Below are 23,318 nucleotides of genomic sequence, written 5' to 3'. Positions count from 1 at the left end.
AATCTAATTTCAACCATAATTACCATTGAAATTAATATTTTAGGACTTTTGTGGCCTTCAAACAAAGCATGACTCATGAAGCAAAACTCGCTCCAAACACACAAACATCCCATTTAACAATAAAGCAGTACTTTATATATTCTGGTTATAGTAGCTTAACAGTCAATCCTCGGTTCATAACACTTCAAAACACAAGATCAGAAAAGAAGCAGATTTAAGTAAAGCTCTTTTTTTCCAGACAAAAGCCAGGGAAAGCAATACAGTCCAACATCCTCTTAAAGGGAATTATATGACTAACATTATACCAATATTAAATCAAATTAATAGAAAGCGAGACATAAGGCTGTAAAACTGCTGAGTTCGCCCTTGTAACATGAGCACTCATCATTTCAAGGCATTAAGGTTAAATATTGCTGTAGATCAAGCGAGCATGTCAAAAATTATGTCATATGACTTTTATTTTCTACAATTATTTTCTAATTACACTGTGTAATAGAAAGCATAGAAACAGATTCTAATAGACCAAGAAAACCAAGAATATGAATTGAAGAGTAAATTTAGGGATAATCATCCACAGACAGAAAGTAATACTTTTATTTACGGCACACACAGTCTGTGCCGAGGCTGTTCCTATGAGTCACAGAGAAAACGAGGATCTGAAATCGACTTTTCCTGCTCAGGGCAGCGGATTGGGACCGGTTGGGGTGACCTTCTTGAAAGTCATTCTGCACTGTTGTCTTCTACACTATTTACTGGCAGAGTCAAATGTTAGTTTGGGAACATTATTACAGAGATCAATACCATTGATATGACTGGACTGCCTGTGTTTGAGTGCTGCATCACATTCATCCTATTGGCCTTAATCATACTAGTCGATAAATAACACGGCAGGAGAACGCATATAAACATGTATCACGGAAACTAGTTACTTAGTGCAAAATAGAACTGAATTACGAAAGTGTGAGAAGCTTTAGGAATATTACACTCATTTTATGTTTTGATGACAGAGGCCATAACAATTTTATTGTAGGGTCCTATTTATATTAAATTTTAAATTAAATTAAATTAAAATGTATGCATTTAGCAGATGCTTTTATCCAAAGCGACTTACATTGCATTCAGGCTAACAATTTTCTCCTAACATGTGTTCTTGTTAACCTTGCGCTTGTTAACCTTGCGCTTGCTAACGCAATGCTCTACCACTTGTACAATGTTCTACCACATATTAAATGTCTTTAACTACTATGCACTGAAGTAAATAATAAATACATAATCTATTATAATAATGATAATAATTATTATCATTGTTGTTTGGTACAGTTCACATACTGTATAAAAAAAAACAGTTTTGCTGATATCTAGGTGGGATATGTTAGGGATAGGGTTAGGGTCAACAGCGTAAATATAGATGTAATTAGGTATTTTATATATAGATATATAATAATAGCATGCACAAAATAGTTGTATTGTATAAAATTATTAGTTTAAATGTTAGTACGTAGTATTCAGGGACACTTAATATAACCTGAGGCCTACTGTAGCAGCCACAACTCTAACAAGGCTTTTTGTCTAAAGTTAAAACTAATATATAATAACTAATATAACCTGACCTTAACTAACCATGTAAGAAAAAAAGCTTACATTTCTCCTTAATATTAAAAACGTGAATAAGCTCGTTATAAATGTTTATTTATCGCTACTTTATTTTAGTAAGAAGCTCTGTTATTTCGGAAATATTATAGTTAACACTGTAGCGTATAATACTTTAATGGGCGGTAATTAACTAGTAAATACGCTTGGTCACCAAGTGCACAGCAACTCATCTTTTAGTTGCACCTGTCTGTGTGTTTCTGTAATAAGCAGGCTATTGACAAGCACGTGTGAAAGTCGTGTTTTCTGATTGCTGCAATCATGAATGGAGCGGCTGGAGGTTACAGCTTTTATGAATGAGCGCAAACAACAACTGCTCTGCCCTTCGCCCTACCGTCGGACATCCGCCAGGACACTGCTGTGAACGTGTGACAGCGATTCTGTCAGGGGAGGACAGTGTATTAGGAGATAAAGCTGAAGACATGATAGATAATGGTTGGCCTGGTAGAGCTAGCCCTCATTGGAGTCGGCGGAAAACACAAACGCGAGTTAAAACCGCTTCAGAAACCTATTATTCGCTGGAAGAAAACATTCGTAACGCTTTCAGGCGCAATTAAACTGACTAAACAGCAGTTATTTCTCATGCGTGTAACGCACTGTCAACGGTGTTTTTATGAATGAAGCACTATATGCAAATGAGAAGGACTCAGAAGCGCCTGACGAGAAGAAACTAATGGCGGAGATATCACCCGAGCACTGAAACAGTCTCTCCAGAACAGAAAAACACCTCGGTTTTCACCGCCACAGGATGTTAAAGCAAGCTCACTTGTTCAGAAAAAATCAAACAAACAGATAAACAGAATGGTTCTGCTGCGCAAAACAACATGTGACGCGTAAACAGAGAGGAAAGCTCCGGGAAGGGCCTTTAAAACATCAGATCCCTTCAGAAAATATTTCCGATGCATCTCCCTCCTCCTTCAGACTTCATCAGCTCCCCCGAAGACAACACCACGAAACATTTCAGCGTAAAACGGTTTAGCTAAACTTCCCAGCACTGTTTTCAGATGCCATCTAGACTGATGTGACATGTTGACAAACCCTCCACAAAAAGACATTTATTTCCAGGTACTTACTCGCTTGGGTGCGTTTCTTCAATCATTTTTCTCAAACAAATCCCAAAGCGGGTGCACTCTGTCCGTTCGTCATTTTTATGCCACTCTTTTCCCAATAATCCCTCACATTTCGTTCGGCTATAAATTAGTTCGTTCTCTCTCTCCTGTCCTCGTCTCCGATGGGTTTTCGTTTCTTTCTCTCTCTATTTTTTCTTTTTTCACTGGATCTAACCAGTTGCTGGTGAAAATCTTGGAGGATCTCGGAATAAAAGAAGGCTAAATCAGATCCCCCCGAGTAACTCCCCACAGTTTGAGCGCTTCGGTGTGTTTCCGAGGATCTCTAGATTGAATCAGCGCCGGTGCTGCGGAGGGTGGCCCCGACGAGCCCCATCTCTGATCACTCCATGTTGGATTACTGTGCAGCGGCCGCGCGGGGGGGGGTGACGTCACGCCGCAGGACGCGCGCCTCGGGAATCGGCGGGACTCGTTTTACAGATCAGACGGTTTGGAAGAAAGTCTGAAAAAGGCTGATCAAAATATGTCTACAGGCCACCTGAAGAAGTGTCAGACAGTGCATATCGGCTAATTCTCACGCTCATACATTTTATATCAAGAATCCGCCGTGCTTCATTTCAGAAGGAGGAAAAGGAGACGGGGTGAAGCTGCACAACGAAAGAAAAAAAAACCGCGAAACAGAAACACACACAAAAAAATAAAAAACAAGGCAAGACAAAAACAAACAAACACAAACTCAAGTAAAACTATACTATACAGTCAGTTTTTAAAATATATATTTTGTCCTAGTTTTACATTTTACATTCATGGATTTAGGCTAGAACTTAATCATCATCATCATTATTATTTGTATTTTAAATTGAATGCATTTGTTCCATATCACATTCGCTATACAAATGTGCTGCAAAAAGTTCATTTTGCATTTAGGAGCAATAAACTATTTTGCTTTGTTGTTGTTTCTCTCAAAAGTGTTAAAAAATGATTATCAGACTATTTTTCAATGTTGCTTTATTGCTAATTCTCTCAAAAATGTAAAAAATTATAATAATTATCAGACTTTTTTTCGTTGTCATGCAGCACTTTATTTTTACTCTAAGATTATTTTTTGTGAATTTTATGTTGAATTTCACATTTAAAAAAAATATAAAAATAAACAATATGTTTGGAAAACATAAACCCGGTTTTAATGTTGTTGTAACTCTGTAATTAAGGGTTAGGAATTAGAAAATTATTTTTTCTCCTTTCGGTTATTTTTATTTTTAAATTATTATGGAATTGGAACCTCAATAAATTCTGTAATTTGATAAAGATGTGCTTGGTTTCTTGATCTTCAGTAAAATTAATAAAAAAAATTATCAAAAATTAAAAATCATGTATCTTTTGGTCTTTCTTTTAGTGAATGGATATAAACATCATTGAACTAATGAAAAAATTTCAAAAAAACATAAACTGGTTATTATCCATAACTTCTGATTCCAAATAATTTTGTTGAATTTTATGTTGAATTTCACCTTTAAAAAAACTGATTTAATGTTTTTATAATATTTTATTGACATGAATGTGTTTGGCTTCTTGATCTTCAGTAAAATGAATAGAAAAAGGTTATTTTAGTGAATGGATATAAACATCTTTGAACACCGTTATAGCAAAAACTTACAGAAACTGGATATTATCCATGATTTCTGATTCCACATATTTCTGAATTCAGAATTTGAAGTATTTCTGAATTTGTTTTTTGTTTTGTCCACTTTATGTGAGCAGTGATCTCTAACATTACACAACAACAAAGGCTTTTGTAGTTCTACTTTAGCGCATCACTTCCTCTTAAAAAGTGTAATCAGGGTCGAAGGTGGACAGCACAGACTCCTTATCTGTGTGACTTCTGACTCGGAGGGAAAGCTGAGGATTAGACATGCTTTGATCAAGTGACTGGAGAACTATTTTGAGAACTGAGGGCTACGGTCACCAGCGAGTGTCCAGATTCCTTACTGATCACTTTAAATCAGGACTTCCTTAAAAGCATTCTTCACGAAATCACTTTACACTACACACTACACAATGACTTACAGAGAGCTGCCAGCACTGGCCCGTAAGCAGCATTTGGAAATCTTATCCAAGTATCTCAGATGCCATAAAGTAATCAGGAAGTGGCTTTTTCAGACCATATACACTTTGAAACGTCGAACACTCTGCAATAGATAAACTACCTCGGTAGTAATCAACAGTTACAGTGATTTCAGTCATACTTAAAGATAAGAACACCATTGTGATGCCTTCCTCAGGATCTTGTGACATTTCACTGACAGTCCCGAGCTCTCATTGTATGGCTAATGTTTGATCACCGGAAACCTGGTGAAATATTTACAGAAAGTTTAAGTGTCCTCTTTTTGGATTTGAGTGTGGTTTGGGGTAATAAAAAAAGTACAAGTCACAGCAAAAAAACTAACAAAAAAAGTATATATCTATATCCATCCATCCATCCATATATATATATATATGAAACACTATTTATTTAAATCAGCATTCAGCAGTTATGCTGTGCTCCAAAAAATATATAACTAAATAAATAAATAAGAAGAAGAAAGAAAAAATACCCACTTGCATAAATTTTGCTTGGGACTGGATACAACTATTTTAAATAATAGATGGTGTCTCAAATATATGCATGAGGCGATAAGAAGCAGATCCCTCAACTATCAATGTTTTTGTTATAATACTATATGAATGTCCATAAACAATTGGTCCAGAACAATATTATCCAAATCTGATTTACTTTCTAACCTCATTTACATAAAAACAGCATTAGCCAAATAAAAGCAACTATCTGAGTCATATTGCAGAAGATTGTTTTATTCTATGCCAGACACAGCACTGCAGGAAAAAAATGAATAAAAAAGTAAAAATTAAACAACAACAGCAATACTTAGAATAACAAAGGGACTAACAGAATTCAAAACAAATCCCATCTTCTTATATATATATATATATATATATATACTGTATATATGAGCCACATCAAACTTCAGTTGTAGCTGTTGAAACCAGTATTTTGAAGAATGCTAAAATAATTTTCAGAGACTGGCCTGCTTGATAAATACATTAGTAAAAATCCCACAGACTCTCAGTCCAAACTCTCAAAATGCTAAATAATAATAATAATAATGAACACTTGTGAGTAACTCTTGTTACTCTGGAAGTACACATGACACTGAGAGACAGAAAGAGCAGAAGGTTTGGCTGCTCAGTTTCACTGGCAGAGAACTGCTCTTACATTACACCCCGATGATAACACGTTTGTGTCTCTGTCACAGGAACACATCCCATGATGAACGGGGTGCGCTGAGGATTCATTACAGCTCATAACAGTAAGCAGTAACACGGATGTGATTAGCATGAGGAAGCTTTGATGTCAATATTGCTCTTCGCTGATTGGGTCATTTCTGTCATGCAGTACGGTCTGTAAAAGTCCTTTCAGACACTTAAATGTCATTCATTAAAAATTTATTATTCAGACAAATGACAGGAAGCCTGCCTAACAGGTCGGAAAGAAAGAGCTCAGAAAGGGACTGACACTTCATAGAAATTGTTTGTGATTTTGATCATATCATATTTTGGCTAAAACCACGAATAACAAAACAACACAGGCTTCGTTCAATGAACTGCTAATATTTAAAGATGCCACTTCCTAAACGATGACATCAGTAAGGAACTAGCATTTAGTTAGTTCAGCAGATAATGGAAAGGGTAATGAAAAAACAATAACTTCTGCTTAAGGCCCGTTCACACCAAGCACGTGTAGTTCTAAAAATCGTTCTCAATATTAAAGAATAGCAGAGTCCACACCATAACTTTAACGATAAAGGCACAGAGAAATGATACAAACATTGACAGCCAATCAGAATCAATCCTGCGATAACGAACTGGAGAATGTAAAGCTGTGCTCAGAATAAACAGACGATATCTTCATAGTTAAGCGTTCTTGGTGGGAACGGGCCTTTATACAGTGAAAGTGGTGAACGAAATGAACGAAAACATCCATGTACACTTAATCATGATGCTGCAAAAACTCAAATTAATATGAATTTTATCTTTAAAAACGGAGTTGAAATTTTTATTCAAGATATACATTTGATTCGTCATTTATAGTATACACTACCGTTCAAAAGTTTGTAAGGTTGGTCAGTAGGATTTATTTATTTTCATTTTTGAAAGAAATGAATCCAAATATATAGGATACATTAGAATGATTAAAAGTGACAGTAGATACTTTTACATCATTACGAAAACTAAACGAAACTTTTGAATCCCTTAAAGAATCCTGAAAAAAAAAAAATCAAACAATCCTGTATCAAGGTTTCCTCGACAAACAAACAAAATCTGAAGGATCATGTGACACTGAAGTCTGCAGTAATGATGCTGAAAATACAGCCTTGCATCACAGGAATAAAATACATTTTAAAATGTATTAAAACAGAAAACAGTTATTTTAAATTGTATTAATATTTCACAATTTGTATTTTTTTTTAATAACTGCAGCCTTGGTGAGCAGAAAGGACTATTTATAAAACCTTAGCGACCCCAAACGTTTTGAATGGTAATATAAATATAATTATATATTAAATTATATAAATTATATTTATATTCTACAATATATGAAGGGGACAAGAAAATGTACTGCAAGGCAGGAATGACCCGATCTCCACTAATGCTTTGCACACAAACACATATGACCCTGGATCACAAAACCAGTCATAAGAGTCAATATGATGAACTTGAGATGTATACATCATCTGAAAGCTGAATAAATACACTTTCCATTGATGTATGGTTTATTAGGACAATATTTGACCGAGATACAACTATTATTGGGTGCAAAAAAATCATAAATTTGAGAAAATCACCTTTAAGGTTGTCCAAATTAAGTTCTTAGCAATGCACATTATTAATGGTCTAGAGTCACACGTGCCAGTGACAGAAGACCCTCCATAATCCACACCGACGACACGATTCACTGGCTGAACAGAAGAGACAGGTGATGTAAAAGAGATGCCGGGGTCGTGGGATGTTTTTTCCGTGTTTATCTGACAGTGACGCCGAGCTTCTCCAGAACGCGCACGCCTTTTTCCTGATACTCCTCCCGCGTCAGCCAGAAGTTGTCCTTGTCTTTCATGATGTCAGCCAGCACCGCTCCACCCAGGAACACCATGTGCTTGCGGCGGGGAGGGTCCTCGATCCGGATCTTGAATTTCTATGGGGGTATTAAACAGACAGCGTGACCAGAACTTCAGGGAAGTGCAACTGAACGGACACTGACCCAGGTACGATTGAACGCTCTGAATGGATCTCTTTAATACACATTAAAAGCACACTGTCCAGTCGGGAATCGAGCGGCAAACCCAAATGGGAGAATAATGAGGTGTACGGTGTACGTGGAGCCCGTGTTCAGACCCTGAACGGGATATAAACAGGTGGCTGAAAGGGTCTCATGCAGGCCTTCGTGTAAAGCCGATTACTTTTTAATTTGCCTTAAACACAGTTTGGGGATAAGCAGACAGACACGCCGCTCGCCCGTATCGGGCATGCCATCTGTAACTGATCATCTATGTATAGAGGACTGACGTGCGGCCCACTCTGAGGCTCCCCGAAAGGCTTTTCCAGGCCAGTGGCCAGGTTTTAAATGAGCTGGAGCTCATCTGGGCAGTCTGGGGCTGACCGAGGCGTTTGGTGGCGTGATGCAGCCCCACCTGCTGGTACTCAAGAGGCATTACGACACATCTGAGTGTTTTTAAATACTCCCTTCTGTCCCAGATTAACCCTATAAAGCCTACTTTATCGTATTTGGTAAGCAAATTTCAAGTGAAAAATCTTTAATCTACTAAATGCCTTGACAGTTTACAGCCTTTCAGTATAATTGTAAAGACAGGTTGTGGTTAGCATATCATTTTGCTGATTTTTATAAGAGTAAATGTTAAGAATGACCTTTAGTAATATTTCACTATGAATATTTACTGGACTGAAGGAACTTAGGTTTATTTGATTACATTATTTACATTTATTATAAAAAAATCAATTGTCATTCAATTGCACTGCATTATATGCTTTGCCTCACACTAAAACTATTCAACTGGCTGTTGTTATTGATTCTATTTGGAAGTCTACCGGAAGTTAAGTTAGAGCCACAAAAGAGCGCATGCGCAGTAATGTTTGTTTATGTTGTTGCCATTGAAACAGTCTATAGACCAGGGCTATTCAAATCTTGCCCTGGGGGGCCAGTGCACTGCAGAGTTAAGCTCCAACCCTAATCAAACACACCTGAGCCTGTTAATCAATGTCTTTGGGATCATTAGAAAATCACAGAGTTGGAGCTAAACTCTGCAGTGCACTAGCCCTCCAGGGCAAGGTTTGAACAGCCCTGCTATAGACTTTTGATCATAAAACGAAGCATTTAAATATCATCGTACAATGACATATTATTTGGAGATTATTCAGACACCTTCTACATTTCTCACATTATCATAGTTTATTCGCTTTAGTTAAGAAAATGGCAATAAAATATGCCAAGTTTTTTCCTCCTTCAGTATGGTACTCACCAAAAACACCTTTTTTTAAAAGCAACTATAAGTAAACCATTTTACATTGATTTAGACACCGACTCTTTGCCGCTTTCACAATGTTGCTAAATCATTGTGAATAATCACTATATAACACTGCCCTACTTGCAAAGAAGTTCAAACTTAGATGCAAATAGGCTATTTCTGTCTGCAGGGTGACATGTTTACACGTGCATAGAAATGGCGAACTTACCGAAAGCTTGTCAACATCCCCCTTCAGCACCCGCTCTAGATAGAGCTGTTTAAGTTCCCTCTCTAGTCGAGAGGGCAGACCAGGGTACATGGTGGATCCTCCTGACAGAACAATGTGCTTATAGAACTCAGATCTGAGAGAGAAGGGAAGCACAGATAAAAACACACACTCTGCTTCATTGATACTGGAGGGGTGAAGGGTGAAATTACTGAAACGACAAGACCATCTTTAGATGATGCTTTGTTTATTTTAGTGCCACATAATGAGTGTCACATAACTGTATGGTGTAAACTGGAGGGAGGTGTGGAGTAAGAGCTCACCTGGTGTCAATGTCTGCTGCTTGGATGGTGTTGAAGAGAAGTTCAGCCACTCCGACCCCTTCCACGTTAATGAGGTGCGGCTGGAACAGAGCTTCTGGGGCCTCGAACCGCTCCCCTCCAACCTTAATAACCCGGCCATCAGGGAGCTGGAGAACAGAGAATGTGAAAAACTTTAAGGCTTTAAATCAGTGTTGGGTGTAACGCATAACTGTAATTAAATTACTTATCCACTGAAAAGAGTAAAGTAAGGGATTACTGTTCATTTTTAAATAATTACAGTTACTTATAAAGTACTTGTGTTACATACAGTAAATAATATCAACAGTTCTAAAATCATTATTGGACTGAGAAAACTTAAATACTCAGATACAGAAAAGACTAAAATCAATGGAATCTAAAAAGGGCCAACTTGTATTTGTGTACACTGACAATAACAACAAAACATTGTGCTTTTGTAAAATAAACAAAACAAACATGGTGCGCTTTCTGCCGTTTCGGTCTCCATGAGCAACTTTCTACGCATCACAAATATGAACCGAAACTCAGCGAATACTTGACACGGAGACATGAGAAATATGACTATAGAAAGCTTGAAGTTCTCTGCTTTTAAATGAATGAATTCAAATGGAAAATGAATATTCTCTGATTATGTGATGCGTATGAAACTACAGCGAGATACAGTCTTTCCCGTAAATGAAGCTTGAAGTGTCTACTTTAAAATGAAAGAATTCAAATCGAACATTTATATTCTCTGATTATGCCACTCTTATGAAACTAATGCAAGGTTGAGTTTTTCCCATATCGGAGCTGATTATATGCAGTCACCTGTGTGCAAACGCCCTCACAGATTAAAAAAAAAAAAATGAAGATTCATTTAATTTTCATATTTCAAATGTCTTCTCTTCCGGGTCTGTTGTGAGCACGTTCAGTGGCGCTGCTGATGTATGACGCTGCTGACGTGTTATCTTTGTTATTGGGCGCACCAGAAAACACGTCAGCAGCGCCACTGAACGCTCTCACAACAGACACGTAAGAGAAGACAATGCTGAATAAAGTCGTCATTTTTGTTATTTTTGGACCAAAATGTATTTTCGATGCTTCAACAAATTCTAACTGACCCTCTGATGTCACATGGACTACTTTGATGATGTTTTTATTACCTTGGACAGTACAGTAAACCGCACATGGGAGGGACTGAGAGCTCTCGGACTAAATCTTAAATATCTTAAACTGTTTTCCAAAGATAAACGGAGGTCTTACTGGTTTGGAATGACATGAGGGTGAGTCATTAATGACATAATTTTCATTTTTCGGTGAACTAACCCTTGTTATTCAGATATTTTGCAGAGTATTTATATTTGTTAAGCAATGAAGGTTACATTTTTAATAAAAATGTTTAAGTATAACGGTTGTTTTAAAGCTAAATGGCTAAACTATTCTACTGTATGTTGGACTCAAATTGAAAGTATAAAGAGTTTATTTTGCCTATGCTTTAAGGTTTATAGGGAGTTTTAATATGTAGCCTAATTAGCAATTAAAATTAATAAGTTATCAAGTAACTAAATTACTTTTCAGACAGAGTAATTAATAAATTAATTTAAATACAATATTAAGTAATTAGAAATAGTAATGAATACATTTTTGAAAGTAACTAACCAACACTGCTGCAAATTCATAAATATAAAGAGCTTTATTGAGCATTTAAATAGGGCTGCCAATACTTTAAAGGCACAATAAACTTCGGATGCTAATGCTGCTTATATAAAATGACTGCTTTTCTAAAGACCTCATTAGATGAGATTTACGTACAATCCACCCCTATTTTTTTATTATTAAATTGAGTATTAAATTCAGCAAGGTTAGTGTTAGAATTCATAAATGCATCATACATTTTAGTAAACACTGCTGTTAATTATCAGGTATTGTAACAATATTAGATACTATTCTTTCTTAAAGGAATCACCAAATATTAGATTTATTCAACTTTCATGCAAGATTATTTTGTATAAAATATAAATTAGTCCCTTATGCTCACCAAGGCTGCATTTATTTGATCAAAAATGCATTAAAAACAGTAATGTCATAAAATAGTATTACAATTAAACACAACTGTTTTCTTTGTGAATATAATTTAAATGTAATTTATTCCTGTGATGAAAAGTGGTCTTCAATTCAGTGTCCTTCAGAAATCCTTCTAATGTGCTGATCTGCTGCTCAAGAAAATTTCTTCTTATCTTCAGTAAAAAAAATAAATTGCTTATTATTTTATGCAAACTATATCCTTTTTACTATTCTTTGAGAAAATCAAAATACATATATTTTTTCTTTTTTTTTTAAATAAAAATGTTGTGTAACAATTTAAAGGTCTTTACCTTCACTTATTAATTTCGTTTCTATTATCAATGAAGAAAACTGTGGTGCTGCTTAACTGTGGTTTTTATATTTTAGGATTCTCTGGTGAATTTAAAGGGTCAAAACTATTTTTTTTTTTTTAAAACAGAAACTTTTGTAACAAGATATAAATTACTTTAATGTCACATTTGATTTATTAAATGCATCCTTGCTGAATAAAAGTATTAATTTCTTAGTGACTTGTGACTTGCATTATTAAACTATCCACAGCGACAACAGGACATCAGCAAGTATTTATGATTTCTTTTAAGTAACCTAGCTGATAAGTTCTGTGGTGTATAACCACTCCTCGTGTCAACATTTGGCTGGTTTCTTATCACATGCTTCACTACTTCAAATTGAACTTGATCATGAGATGTTCCTGTTAGACTGGCTGCACTGAGCAAAGTCTCAGGTCTGAAGGGGAACCCGCAGCCGAGCATAACCCTGATGACTAATGACAAAATGGCTATGAGTATATAAAGAGCCCATTGAGGAGTGTCCAGAGGTCTGAAACGCAGAGCTTCCCAGCTGGGCAAGTACTGTGGCCACGCAGGAAATGATGTTACATGCTGGTTAAGCAACTACACAACCTTCCTTGTTTCAAAACTTGCTTGTTTAAGTCTTTCTTTTTTAAAAGAGAAGGTTTAGAAAGGAAATCAAAAGAAACACCACACCCATGTCTACAAACTCACGAGTAGAGAAGGAACTGTGCACAGAGCTGCTACTGCTCCCTTGAGGCCGCTCTGCTTCATCACACATCCAGCAGCCAATCAGAATCCAGCAGAGTGTGCGACTCACAGACAGGATGTCAAAGTATAGACTGAAGAATTTCCCTGCTGCTAAATCCAATCCAAAGAGCATATTACCAAAGAAACGCAGAACACTTATTCGTCCCAGCGGGAAATTTGTGAAACCACATACTAAAAACCCCAGCCAGAAAAACTTCTGCCTCACATGCTGCAACATTTGAAGTGTAACTTTCGAACATCTCATCGAGAAGGATACTTTCACCCCGCAGGCAGTTAACACTCTTTCAGAACGCAAGCTTGTGTTAAAACGGTTCGTGAAATTCCTCCCAGTGTCACATAAAACTGACCGTGTAGGACTCCACCAGTACAGTGGTCTCCAGAGCAAGCTTCTGCTCCTGCTCGATGTTGTATCCCACGTAGCAGAGCTTCTCCTTCATCATGCGTACTGTCTCGAAGTCCGCCGAATGGTTGAAGGCGTAACCTCGCAGCAAGAGCAACTGTGACAAAAACATTACGAATATTTAAGGAATATAAGTCATTGTTTGTATCATCTGAAATGTCAACATTAAGCACACAAAACATGCACAAAGTGAGAGAGACACATGAGCCCATGTTTATTTGTATATCAGTATTTTACATTATTTCTGAATGTTGTAGTAAAATGTGACTTAACACACCGATGCAACTTATGTTTTTCCTCAATAGTGCACTTTTGAGCCAATTCAACCTATAAAATCGTTTTATCATCTGAAACATGCTCTGACTTGTATTCCAAAGCAACTTATATAATTCATTTGATGTCAAGCATACTAAACATGCACAAAGTGCACAGAAAAAATATCAGATCTAGCCCAGCTAACTTGACATCGTAGCCTACTCATCATAATCGCAGTTAACCAAACATACAAAAAGTTACACATCTCATGCAAATAATTTTCATAATTTGCTTGTAGCAAAGGATGCTGTTTTACAGAGAAATTGGGACACAAGTGAAGTGCAACATGATAAATAATAGTTTAGCAACCAAATGTTAGGCTACTTCGCGAATATGTAAATGTATGGATTTGTGGCGAGTTAGTACTGTAGCCCAACGCTGTTACACATTTGCTTTAAACCGAGTTTGTTATAGGTGTGGCGTTTATAATAAATGTTGTGAAAAATGAAAGCCACTGTAGTGATTATAGTGATTCAAATGTTTGTTAAGTTTTATTTATCAAGATTAAACATTATTTTTGAATGTAGTAATAAAATATGACTTAGGTTCTTACACACTAAAACGAAACGTAAACGTATCGTCAAGTTATGTTTGAAACGGGCTTTATTTTACTTATAAATTGTAAAACCCCATTATAAAACCCAATAGGAAAATCATAATTCCCCTACTCTATATCACATTATTTTTCCCCCATTTCATTCTACAACCCTGCATTTTGCAATTTTAAACACAAAATGTGGCGTCTAGGAATTACATTATTTTAAACAAGATGCTGAAGCAGGTCAACCGGAATATGGTGTACCTTAATGAGATAGCGTGTAATGTCCCGTCCTGCAATGTCCAGTCTCCTTGTGAGGTGGGGCAGAGAGAAGCCCTCATACACAGGACAAATGTGGGTGACTCCATCGCCTGAATCCACCACCACTCCTGTCAACAGGCCTGGGTGTAGCACAACAGACAAATACTGAGACAACCTCTGAAATAAGTGACCCACTGATAGCTGACACAAACTGGTACAATATAATTTTTGCCAAATCAACATGTAGAGGTTAAAGCAGGATAACTCACCTTGAGCATAAAGCGTCAGAACAGCCTGGATGGCGATGTAAACACCTGCAAACTGGTATGTCTCAAACATGACCTAAAGGAAAGTGGGACAAAGACAAATGAACCAAAGAAATATTAAGAAAAATCATTATAATAACACCTTATAAGCCCAGTTTATAAAGAATTTCCTTTCTGAATAGTTCTGCTGCTCATCACAGATGTATATTTTACAACACTGTTAAAAAACTATTTATCCAGTTTCAATGCATAAGTGTTGGATTTCCTCTGAATGTGTGAAACTTCATTCATACAGCCACTATATCTAAAAAGAAATGGTAAACGGTAAAACTATTTGAGCTACAAACCAGTGTAATGATTACGATACTACGTTCAAATAATATAAAATGATAACAAACACCAGTTTGCAACATTAAGCAGCAATTTTGTACAGCTAAAAATAACTGGAAGCCCTATGCATTCAAGTTACAGATACCTGCATCTGCTCTCACTTTAAAAATAAGGTGGATAATGTAGGCCTAATGGTTTTTTTTGGTTCTTGTTCTTTAATTTTCAGATCAAATACTTGAATTACCTTTCAACTTGCTTTTTGAATCTGGACAGATTTCACACTAAAAGACGTCATTTTGCACTACGGTAATAAACTCGTGCAAATCACCATTATAGCAATATAATACAAACTTAGGAGGGTATGCTTCATTTGACTGCATGGAAAGTAAAGTATATACAGCATATATATATATATATATATATATATATATATATATATATATATATGTATATATATATATTGGTGAAATGCGCGTTGGAGTGATTGACATGAGTGGTCTGATCTACACACCTCTATGATCTTCTCACGGTTCTTGGTGGGGTTCATGGGAGGTTCGGTCAGGAGGATCTTGCAGTCGCGTGAGTTGATATTGAGCTTCTCTGGGCCAAAGGTGTAATCCCACAAGTGCTTCATGTCATCCCAGTTCCTGACAATGCCATTCTCCATGGGATAATTGACCTCCAGCATTGAGCGCAGCTCACTGGCTTCGTCTCCCACCATCAGATCCTGAAGCAATCACAGGTCACAGGTTAGAAAAACCACCTCACCTCACAGCTATGATGACGAAACCCCAGGTCAGTATCCACCAAAACATTTCAATGTGACAGCCCAGAATCAGCATTTCCACAACAGATGCACAGCAGAGGGAATCTCACGTCCCATATCTGTCACAGCTTGTCCACAGTCTGTGCGGAGTTACAGTATGAGGCCCGAGGAAGCCTCAAGGAAAGCTGGAGCACGGTACACACGGCCCTGGGGTGAGAGGAGCGTACAGACAGATGCTGCACTCATTCACTAGAGCCAGCATGCCTTCATGCACAAAGTGTTAGTCATTTCCATTCACAGGCTTCTCTGCACATTGACTTTAAAGGTACAATTTGTAAGATATTTGCAGTAAAATATCCAAAAACCACTAGGCTAGTGTTATATATTTTGTCCAGCTGATTACTAACAATATCTCTAATGTTTTCAACTACTTATAAATCATGAGAAAATTCCCATACTAAACAGTGACACGGGGCAGTACAGTCGCCTGTCAATGACGTTATCCCTTTGTTACCGCCTTTACTGACGTAGAAACCACATGACAACAGTGTCGTGGACAAATGCGGAAGTAGCTTTGCGACAAACTTCAACTAGAAAGAGATGCCGATCTCGCTTGTTTTACTCGACAGCTGAGTTGTTTTGATTCGTATCTTTACAGAAAACCTATGCTATTGTAACGATCAACAAGATTAGTATTATTGGGCATACTCGGAAAATGCGGGGCATCGCGTCTCTAGACCCGCGCTAGGACGCGTCTGATCCATAGTCTGATCGTGTCTTTGCATTGACTTTGTATGTAATCTACTCGCACAAATCGTTGAACTCGCGTTAAATCCATTATTTATCTTTCCGTCTGATTGATGGCCGTCAACGATTGGGTCGAAGACAACAAATCCCATCATTCCACGCTCCTCCTCAGCGTCATCAAACCACGCGATTGTTATTGTTTTGGTAGTGCCCTCTAGTGACAGGTCCTACAACCTGTACCTTCAAGACTCATTTACAATAAAGACCGTAATTACAGCAGGTAAAATTAGTATTGAACACCTCACCATTTTTCTCAGTACCGTATTTTCCGGACTATAAGTTGCACTTTTTTTTCATAGTTTGGCTGGTCCTGCGAATTATAGTCAGGTGCGACTTATTTATCAAAATTAATTTGAAATGAACCAAGAGAAAACATTACCGTCTACAGCTGCGAGCGGGCGCTCTATGCTGCTCATTGCTCCTGTAGTGTAGCCTACCCCTGAAAACATAGAGTGCCCTCTCGCGGCTGTAGACGGTAATGTTTTCTCTTGGTCCTTGGTTTTAAGTAAATGCAACTTATAGTCCAGTGCGACTTATATATGTTTTTTTCCTCATCATGGCGTATTTTTGGACTGATGCGACTTATATTTAGGTGCAACTTATAGTCCGAAAAATACGGTATATCTATTTCTAAAGGTGCCGCTGACATGAAATTTTCACCAGATGTCGGTAACAACCCAAGTAGCCCATACATACATAGAAACCAAAACAAATAAGTTCAAAAATTTAAGTTCTGTGTAATAAAATGGAATGACCCAGGGATAAAGTACTGAACACGCTTACTGAAAATGAATTTAATGCATTGCTCAGGTGTGACTTTGGCTCTTTCTTCAAATCTTGAAGGTTCTGTGGGCGTCTAATTGTACAGATTATCACAGTGTGCACAACTACCATGTGTTCTTTGGCACTGTTACAGGATGTGTTTGGTAGTGCCTTGTGTTTTCAATGGAGGCCTGCTGTCCTTCAGTTTCATCCGTCTGACTAACTTCCTGAGTACAGCACGGCTGCAGCAACATTTTGTTTATTTGAGAAAGGAAATGCAGGCTTCTCAAAAAGAGGAACTCTGTGTGTGAAACAATATCTTGTGAACACCAAAGCATAAGCATCTATTTAGGATTTCTTCTAGTTCCTCAAACATTACAGAGGCCAGAGGACACTCAACAGACAGACACAAAGTGCAGAGACATCAACATTTCCCTGCATCTTAAGGCCAACTTCTGCTAAATCTATTTCGGACCGGAGGAGGAGGAGGAGGAAATAAAGCTGTCTAGTGGGGATCTGAATAGTTGCCAAGATCTGTGAAAAACATTTGCAGCTTTGAAACAGAAGACAAGGTGCAGAGTAAAAGCACTTTGAGCAATGCACCGAGGTGAATATTGGAGTATGAATTGAAAACAAATTATGCAAGACAAAAAAAAACAACTAAATATTAGTAATAAAGTCTGATTCATTCCCATTGGCATTTTAGATAAATCAATACACAAACATAACAAGAAAGTAGGGCTGGGCGATATATTGAATACTAATATATATATATATACATAATATATATGTATATATAATATATATGTATATATGTATATATCAGGGTTTCCGTTGTCCGGTAATTGCCGGATATTGGCCAGAAAAAAAATTAAATGTACGACAAAATTAAATCTCTCCGGTCAAATTGTCCGATTAAAATTGCCTAATAATTCCGCCCCCCTAACACAATCTGAATTTGAGAATAAGCCTAAAATGTATAAAGCAAAAATACACCGAACTGGATGGGCCAGTTAAAATAAGCCAAAAATAAAAAATAAAAACGGGTTCCCCTTCATCTCCATTTCAGCGCTTTTCTGGGCACTGAGGACAGCGACTCAGTAGCCTACCTGAATTTAATGTGTAATTAGCATAGGTAAAAAAAAAACCTTAAACAGGATTTTTGTGGTTGCTTTTTTAATACAATTACAATTTCATTTAATTTATTGTTTAATAAAATTATAGGCCTATTATTTTTAGTTTATTAACAGCAACAACAGCTGTAAAGATGAAGTTGACGATCACAATCTCCGTAGTGAACGCGCCTATAGAGAAAAATGCACATCATGGATTACATAATCAGAGCGTAGCCTATTTCTTTTTGTTTTAAATTGTTAAAAAGACATTTCAAGCTTTCTTAAGATATATTTCATGTCTGTGAGGCCTACGCTGAGTTTCGTTAAATTAGGATGAGATGTCCTCCAGTTCACCAGCAATGCAAGTGACCTGGATGTTGATGTTCAAATGTTGATGTTCACTTTTAATAATCAACATAAATTAAAAAATAACATTATAATATTTTAACAAATATTAAACTAAATAAGCTTATTTAATGGCTACAACATGTATAGTAGACCTAGAATCTCTATTTGTACAAATTGCTGCACATTCATTTCATTCTGAATTTTGCACACATAAGTTGAAAGGCATTTGTTTGTGCATGCATGTAAAACATATCTGCAACTTTTATCAAGTTCACTGATAATTATGCGTGCATTTATGAATTATTATCTTAATCTATAATGAAACAAGGACAAAGCATATAAACTGCTTTGTTTGTTTAGAATGGATTGGATCGCAAATAGATCCGAATGAAGAAATGAACCATATAGAACATGTCATTTTTTACGTTACATAGCCTGCCTCCAGTTTTCCTCAACTTGACTAATTAAGAGGCGATTGTACTTGCATTAATGTTGTATTGTACTTATTGTATTAAACATTTTGAATTCAGCTGCTACAAAAGATGTTTAGTTTAAATGATGGCTCATGTTACTGGAGAGAGAGAAAAAAAACATTAAAAGGAATGGTATGTCTATATTGGATATTGTGTATACTTCATATTTTATATATATATATATATATATATATATATATATATATATATATATATATATATATATATATATATATATGTGTGTATATATTTTGGCTATATCACCCAGTCCTGGTTATAAAGACTGAGTTACTCCACAAAATGCATCAAAAGAATTCAAATCTCATTAATAAATGACTATATGAGCATCTTTGAAATATTGCATGGTGCAACACGCTCAGTGTTAAACAAAACACACGTCAGGCTGCACTTACCATTTTTTTCTTATTCTACTTCATGTAAAGAACAAGAAGGAAAGAGTGTAAGCATTAAACGTTCAAACAGGAGAGAATGAAGGCTCACTTTAAAACAACTAAGCTAAATAAGTTTCACAAATCAACTCTGATAACCCATCAACAGATAGAGTAGTATTATCTACTGTCATTCAGAAAAGGCCACAACAAACTCTCTGAGTGGATCATCTGAGCGGCCAGAAAGTGGAGGATGAGTGCGGAGCTCACCTTAATCTCAATGTTGCCCACTTTAGCTGTGGAGCGGATGATGGGCCGGCCCACCAGAGCTGGGAAGATGTGCTCTGGGAAGTTGGATCCGGCATAGCCACACTTGACAAACTAAAAGATTGAGAGGGAGAGAGAGAAAAGTAATAAGGCAAAGCAATACAGTGTTCATCCTCTAATTCTTTAAAGAGGAGAGCCAACAAGACAGCGAAACAAAACTTCATTTTTGACTGCATGTTGATAATTGGCCACTTCTATGGTTCACTGCTGCAGAGGATATTATGCATTTATTAATAGGGTTCCCACACCTTTTCAAGCAATGGTCTTCCTTGACTTTTACAAGTGTTTGTTGATTACCAGATAAAAGTATTAATTAGATCGCACTCACAAATAGCAGTTTCTAGTCTATTAAATATTTTATAGATGAACAGAATTAGAAAAACTTCTTATCAATAACGCTGTACGATTTAGCTAATTAGCATGACTTTTCCATGCCTGGAAAGACACCATTTGAACATTTCCTTATATAACAGAAGTTGGCATCACCCTGGTTTCCTTTAAGATAAATCATTATAGATTTTTATCCACAGATTTTTTGATTGCTGCAAAAAACAACCTCTGTGACCAACAAAGGTTTATTATTCTTACATATGTCATGCACAGATCATAATTTTTTAAAGCTGATTCTGATTTTTCTGGGCTCACTTAAATTAGAGATGACCACTGCGTTTTAATCACAATCCAAACAAAGACGCTGCACACATTTAGCATGAGCGTCTATTCTCTCCTGCTTCACCTGTGGTCAGTGTTATTGTCCCGTTTACAGATTTCAGAATATTTCCACACGAATGGTATTTTAGTAAATGATTGCAATGCAGTTGCAATGTGTGTAAGTTCGGAACCGATATCGGCCAAAATAAGCAAAAGATGTCCAGGTCCTATTATTTACCAGTCAAACAGTACTTCTGCATTGTTCCTCATGATACGTTTAACACAACTATCAACTTTGAAGTCTAAATACAATTGGCAGATGTAAAAATAAGCTCAAATTATAGGCTAAAATGAAATATACGACGGTCGAATGACTTCAGTATCACCACCGCCACAAAGTGTCTGAAAACTCGTTATTTCCAATCTAAACGATGCAAAGAGAGTTAGACCGCAAGAGCACGAGTATAAACACAGTAAGGCTGTAAAGTAAAATATAACGAGTCGATGAGTTTCCCAGCTCGGCGTGATAAAGTTTAATGTCACCAACAGGCTCTGTATTGTAAATGTGCTTTTTTTTATTATTAAAATAAAAAAATTACATTTATGCATTTAGCAGACGCTTTTATCCAAAGCGACTTACATTGCATTCAGGCTAACAATTTTTATAATTTTTATAAAATAAGTTTAATTGTGGTAAAAAAAAAAAAGTGGTACTACGGATTATTTTTAAGATGTCATATAAAATGTGAAAATATCTTGGGCTTTTGTTAACCACAGACCTTATTCCAGGCCTACAATGAGTTTCTGTGTTTAAGGTCTCATTTCTGTAGCATTCTCTGATTTGTAAATGTTAATAAATGTGTTTTTGTTTGAAATGCAGTTTCTTGACTTCTTGTTTTATCCTTCACTGACAGTACTTGCTCTATGAATCAAACATTCCCAAAAAGACTTGTTTACATTGAACTCAATCGATTGTTTCTCATATTAGCATATTCCAAAAATGGTCAGAAGGCTTTCGGGCTCATTTATTGGTCCTCGGAGCAAGCTGTGGTTTTAACAGCTGACATCACTTCCTTCTGAGCCTGACTCACGGCTCTCTGTTTCCTGACCTAAACAAATGTGCGATTACTAAAAAAAATACACTAAATATTCCAGAACCACAATTATTTCCAGATTCCAGAGTTTAAAACCTGCCCAAGTCACACACAAGCCAAACATGACGTCAGGACATAAGACCACGCCCCCAAATTCCAGGACATATGATATCAAGCATCAGTTCTATTGTGTATAATGACTTACTCTTATCATCTACATAGATAAATCGTCGCCAGCATTAGTGAAACTTGATTTACACACAAGACTAACTCTAACGACTTGGTGAGGAAGTGACACCAGGAGCTCGCAATATGCAAAGCGTGGATCAATATCAAAGCAAGTGGATGATTTCATAACAGGCAGCATTCATAGATTAACTGTAACCATATATATCAGGGTCATATAACCAAATCAAACCACATTTAGCAGGAACTGTGCATGCCTGTGAGCGTCTAATGCAGCCTGTGGAATAAGCAAACGCTGTTTTTTTGTATATATATATATATATATATATATATATATATATATATATATATATATATATATATAGAACATAGATCACTTTAGAGTCGGATTACGCAGAGAAGAATATGAGGGAAGAGTAAATGCAGCTGTTAGACATTCCTTCCAGATGCGCTAAGCTTTCATGACGTCCTGTTAGGGGTCTGTCTGTCTGTCATACCAAAAATAATGCCAGGTGTTTGAGTTTCAGACGTACCCCTGTTCCGTTATCGCAAACCACCACCTTTCTTCCTTGGCTGTCCATCTTTCAAAGCCCCGGACCGTCAAAGGCAGTCCAACTGTCTGAACGAAGTGCAACAAGCACTCAACAGCAGCAGATATTACTTCCTGTTTCAGACAGACGCTGGCGTAAGCGCCTGTTTTTTCACAAGCCCCGCCTCCTGCATTCGGATTGGCTGATATGACTTCCATGCGGTCTGCGATTGGACAGTTTGGGAGTCATTCATAGAGACTTCACTGCAGTAAACACTTTATTTTCTATAATAATTTGTCATTATGTAGTAGAAAAATACACAACAATTCAAGATATTTGTGAATCTGTTTGTTTTACTCTTTAAGACTTGCAGTCTATTTGTTTTCTAACTGCTTGTTTTCTTTCAAAAAAGCCTATTTCTTTTATTTTTATTTATTGTATATATATGTGTGTGTTCTCTTTTTTTGTTGTTGCTGTTTTCCATTGTCCTCATTTGTAAGTTTATTTGGATAAAAATCATCTACTAAATGATTAAATGTAAATGTAAAATATTAAATAATAATATATAAAATAAAAATAACTCAACAGGATGCTCCAAGACACAAGAAGACATTACCAGACATTTATTGTTTCACTTTAAAAGACATTTACATAAATACATAAAAACTTAAATGAAAGAAAAAAACTCAATTTAAATGAAACTTTAATAATAATTAATAAATAAATGATTAATAAATGAATAAAAAGTTATGTCTATTCAATTAATTATTCAAACA

General features: G+C 36.4%; 2 protein-coding genes and 1 long non-coding RNA gene across 3 annotated transcripts in view; all 3 read right to left on the bottom strand.

Moving 5' to 3' along the window:
- The window catches only part of spred2b (sprouty related EVH1 domain containing 2b), a 40,437-nt gene extending 37,145 nt beyond the window's left edge, over positions 1-3,292 (bottom strand). Inside the window, exon 1 of the mRNA XM_059566770.1 lies at positions 2,724-3,292. Coding sequence (XP_059422753.1) covers positions 2,724-2,749 — 26 coding nt within the window. The 5' untranslated portion in view covers positions 2,750-3,292. The remainder of the gene's footprint in view (positions 1-2,723) is intronic.
- A 4,236-nt stretch (positions 3,293-7,528) lies between these two features.
- On the bottom strand, positions 7,529-22,677 carry actr2b (actin related protein 2b). Its single transcript, XM_059566769.1, has 9 exons — positions 22,546-22,677; positions 20,025-20,135; positions 15,606-15,821; positions 14,768-14,840; positions 14,502-14,638; positions 13,332-13,481; positions 9,842-9,987; positions 9,522-9,654; positions 7,529-7,965 (listed from the first exon to the last, which is right to left on the bottom strand). The coding sequence occupies exons 1-9, from the start codon at positions 22,591-22,593 to the stop codon at positions 7,795-7,797; spliced, it is 1,185 nt and encodes a 394-aa protein (XP_059422752.1). The 5' UTR covers positions 22,594-22,677; the 3' UTR covers positions 7,529-7,794.
- On the bottom strand, positions 8,945-9,510 carry LOC132157420 (uncharacterized). The gene is made up of 3 exons (XR_009437553.1): positions 9,304-9,510; positions 9,073-9,099; positions 8,945-8,978 (listed from the first exon to the last, which is right to left on the bottom strand). It is a non-coding gene; the product is annotated as an uncharacterized LOC132157420 (long non-coding RNA).
- Positions 22,678-23,318: the final 641 nt, after the last annotated feature.

This window comes from Carassius carassius, chromosome 14 (genome assembly GCF_963082965.1).
Source record: "Carassius carassius chromosome 14, fCarCar2.1, whole genome shotgun sequence".
Classification (NCBI taxonomy): Eukaryota; Metazoa; Chordata; class Actinopteri; order Cypriniformes; family Cyprinidae; genus Carassius; species Carassius carassius.
Note: the sequence above shows the minus strand (reverse complement) of the source record. Positions and strands in the feature narration are given on the sequence as shown.

What these genes read in the sequence shown, in the direction of transcription:
- actr2b (XM_059566769.1), bottom strand. Translation starts at nt 22,593, where the DNA reads ATGGACAGCCAAGGAAGAAAGGTGGTGGTTTGCGATAACGGAACAGGG. An exon ending in TTACACGCTATCTCATTAAG is followed by an intron (nt 13,482 to 14,501) that starts GTACACCATATT and finishes TTTTTGTCACAG; the next exon opens with TTGCTCTTGCTGCGAGGTTA. An exon ending in TACTGGTGGAGTCCTACACG is followed by an intron (nt 9,988 to 13,331) that starts GTCAGTTTTATG and finishes TCTGTTCTCCAG; the next exon opens with CTCCCTGATGGCCGGGTTAT.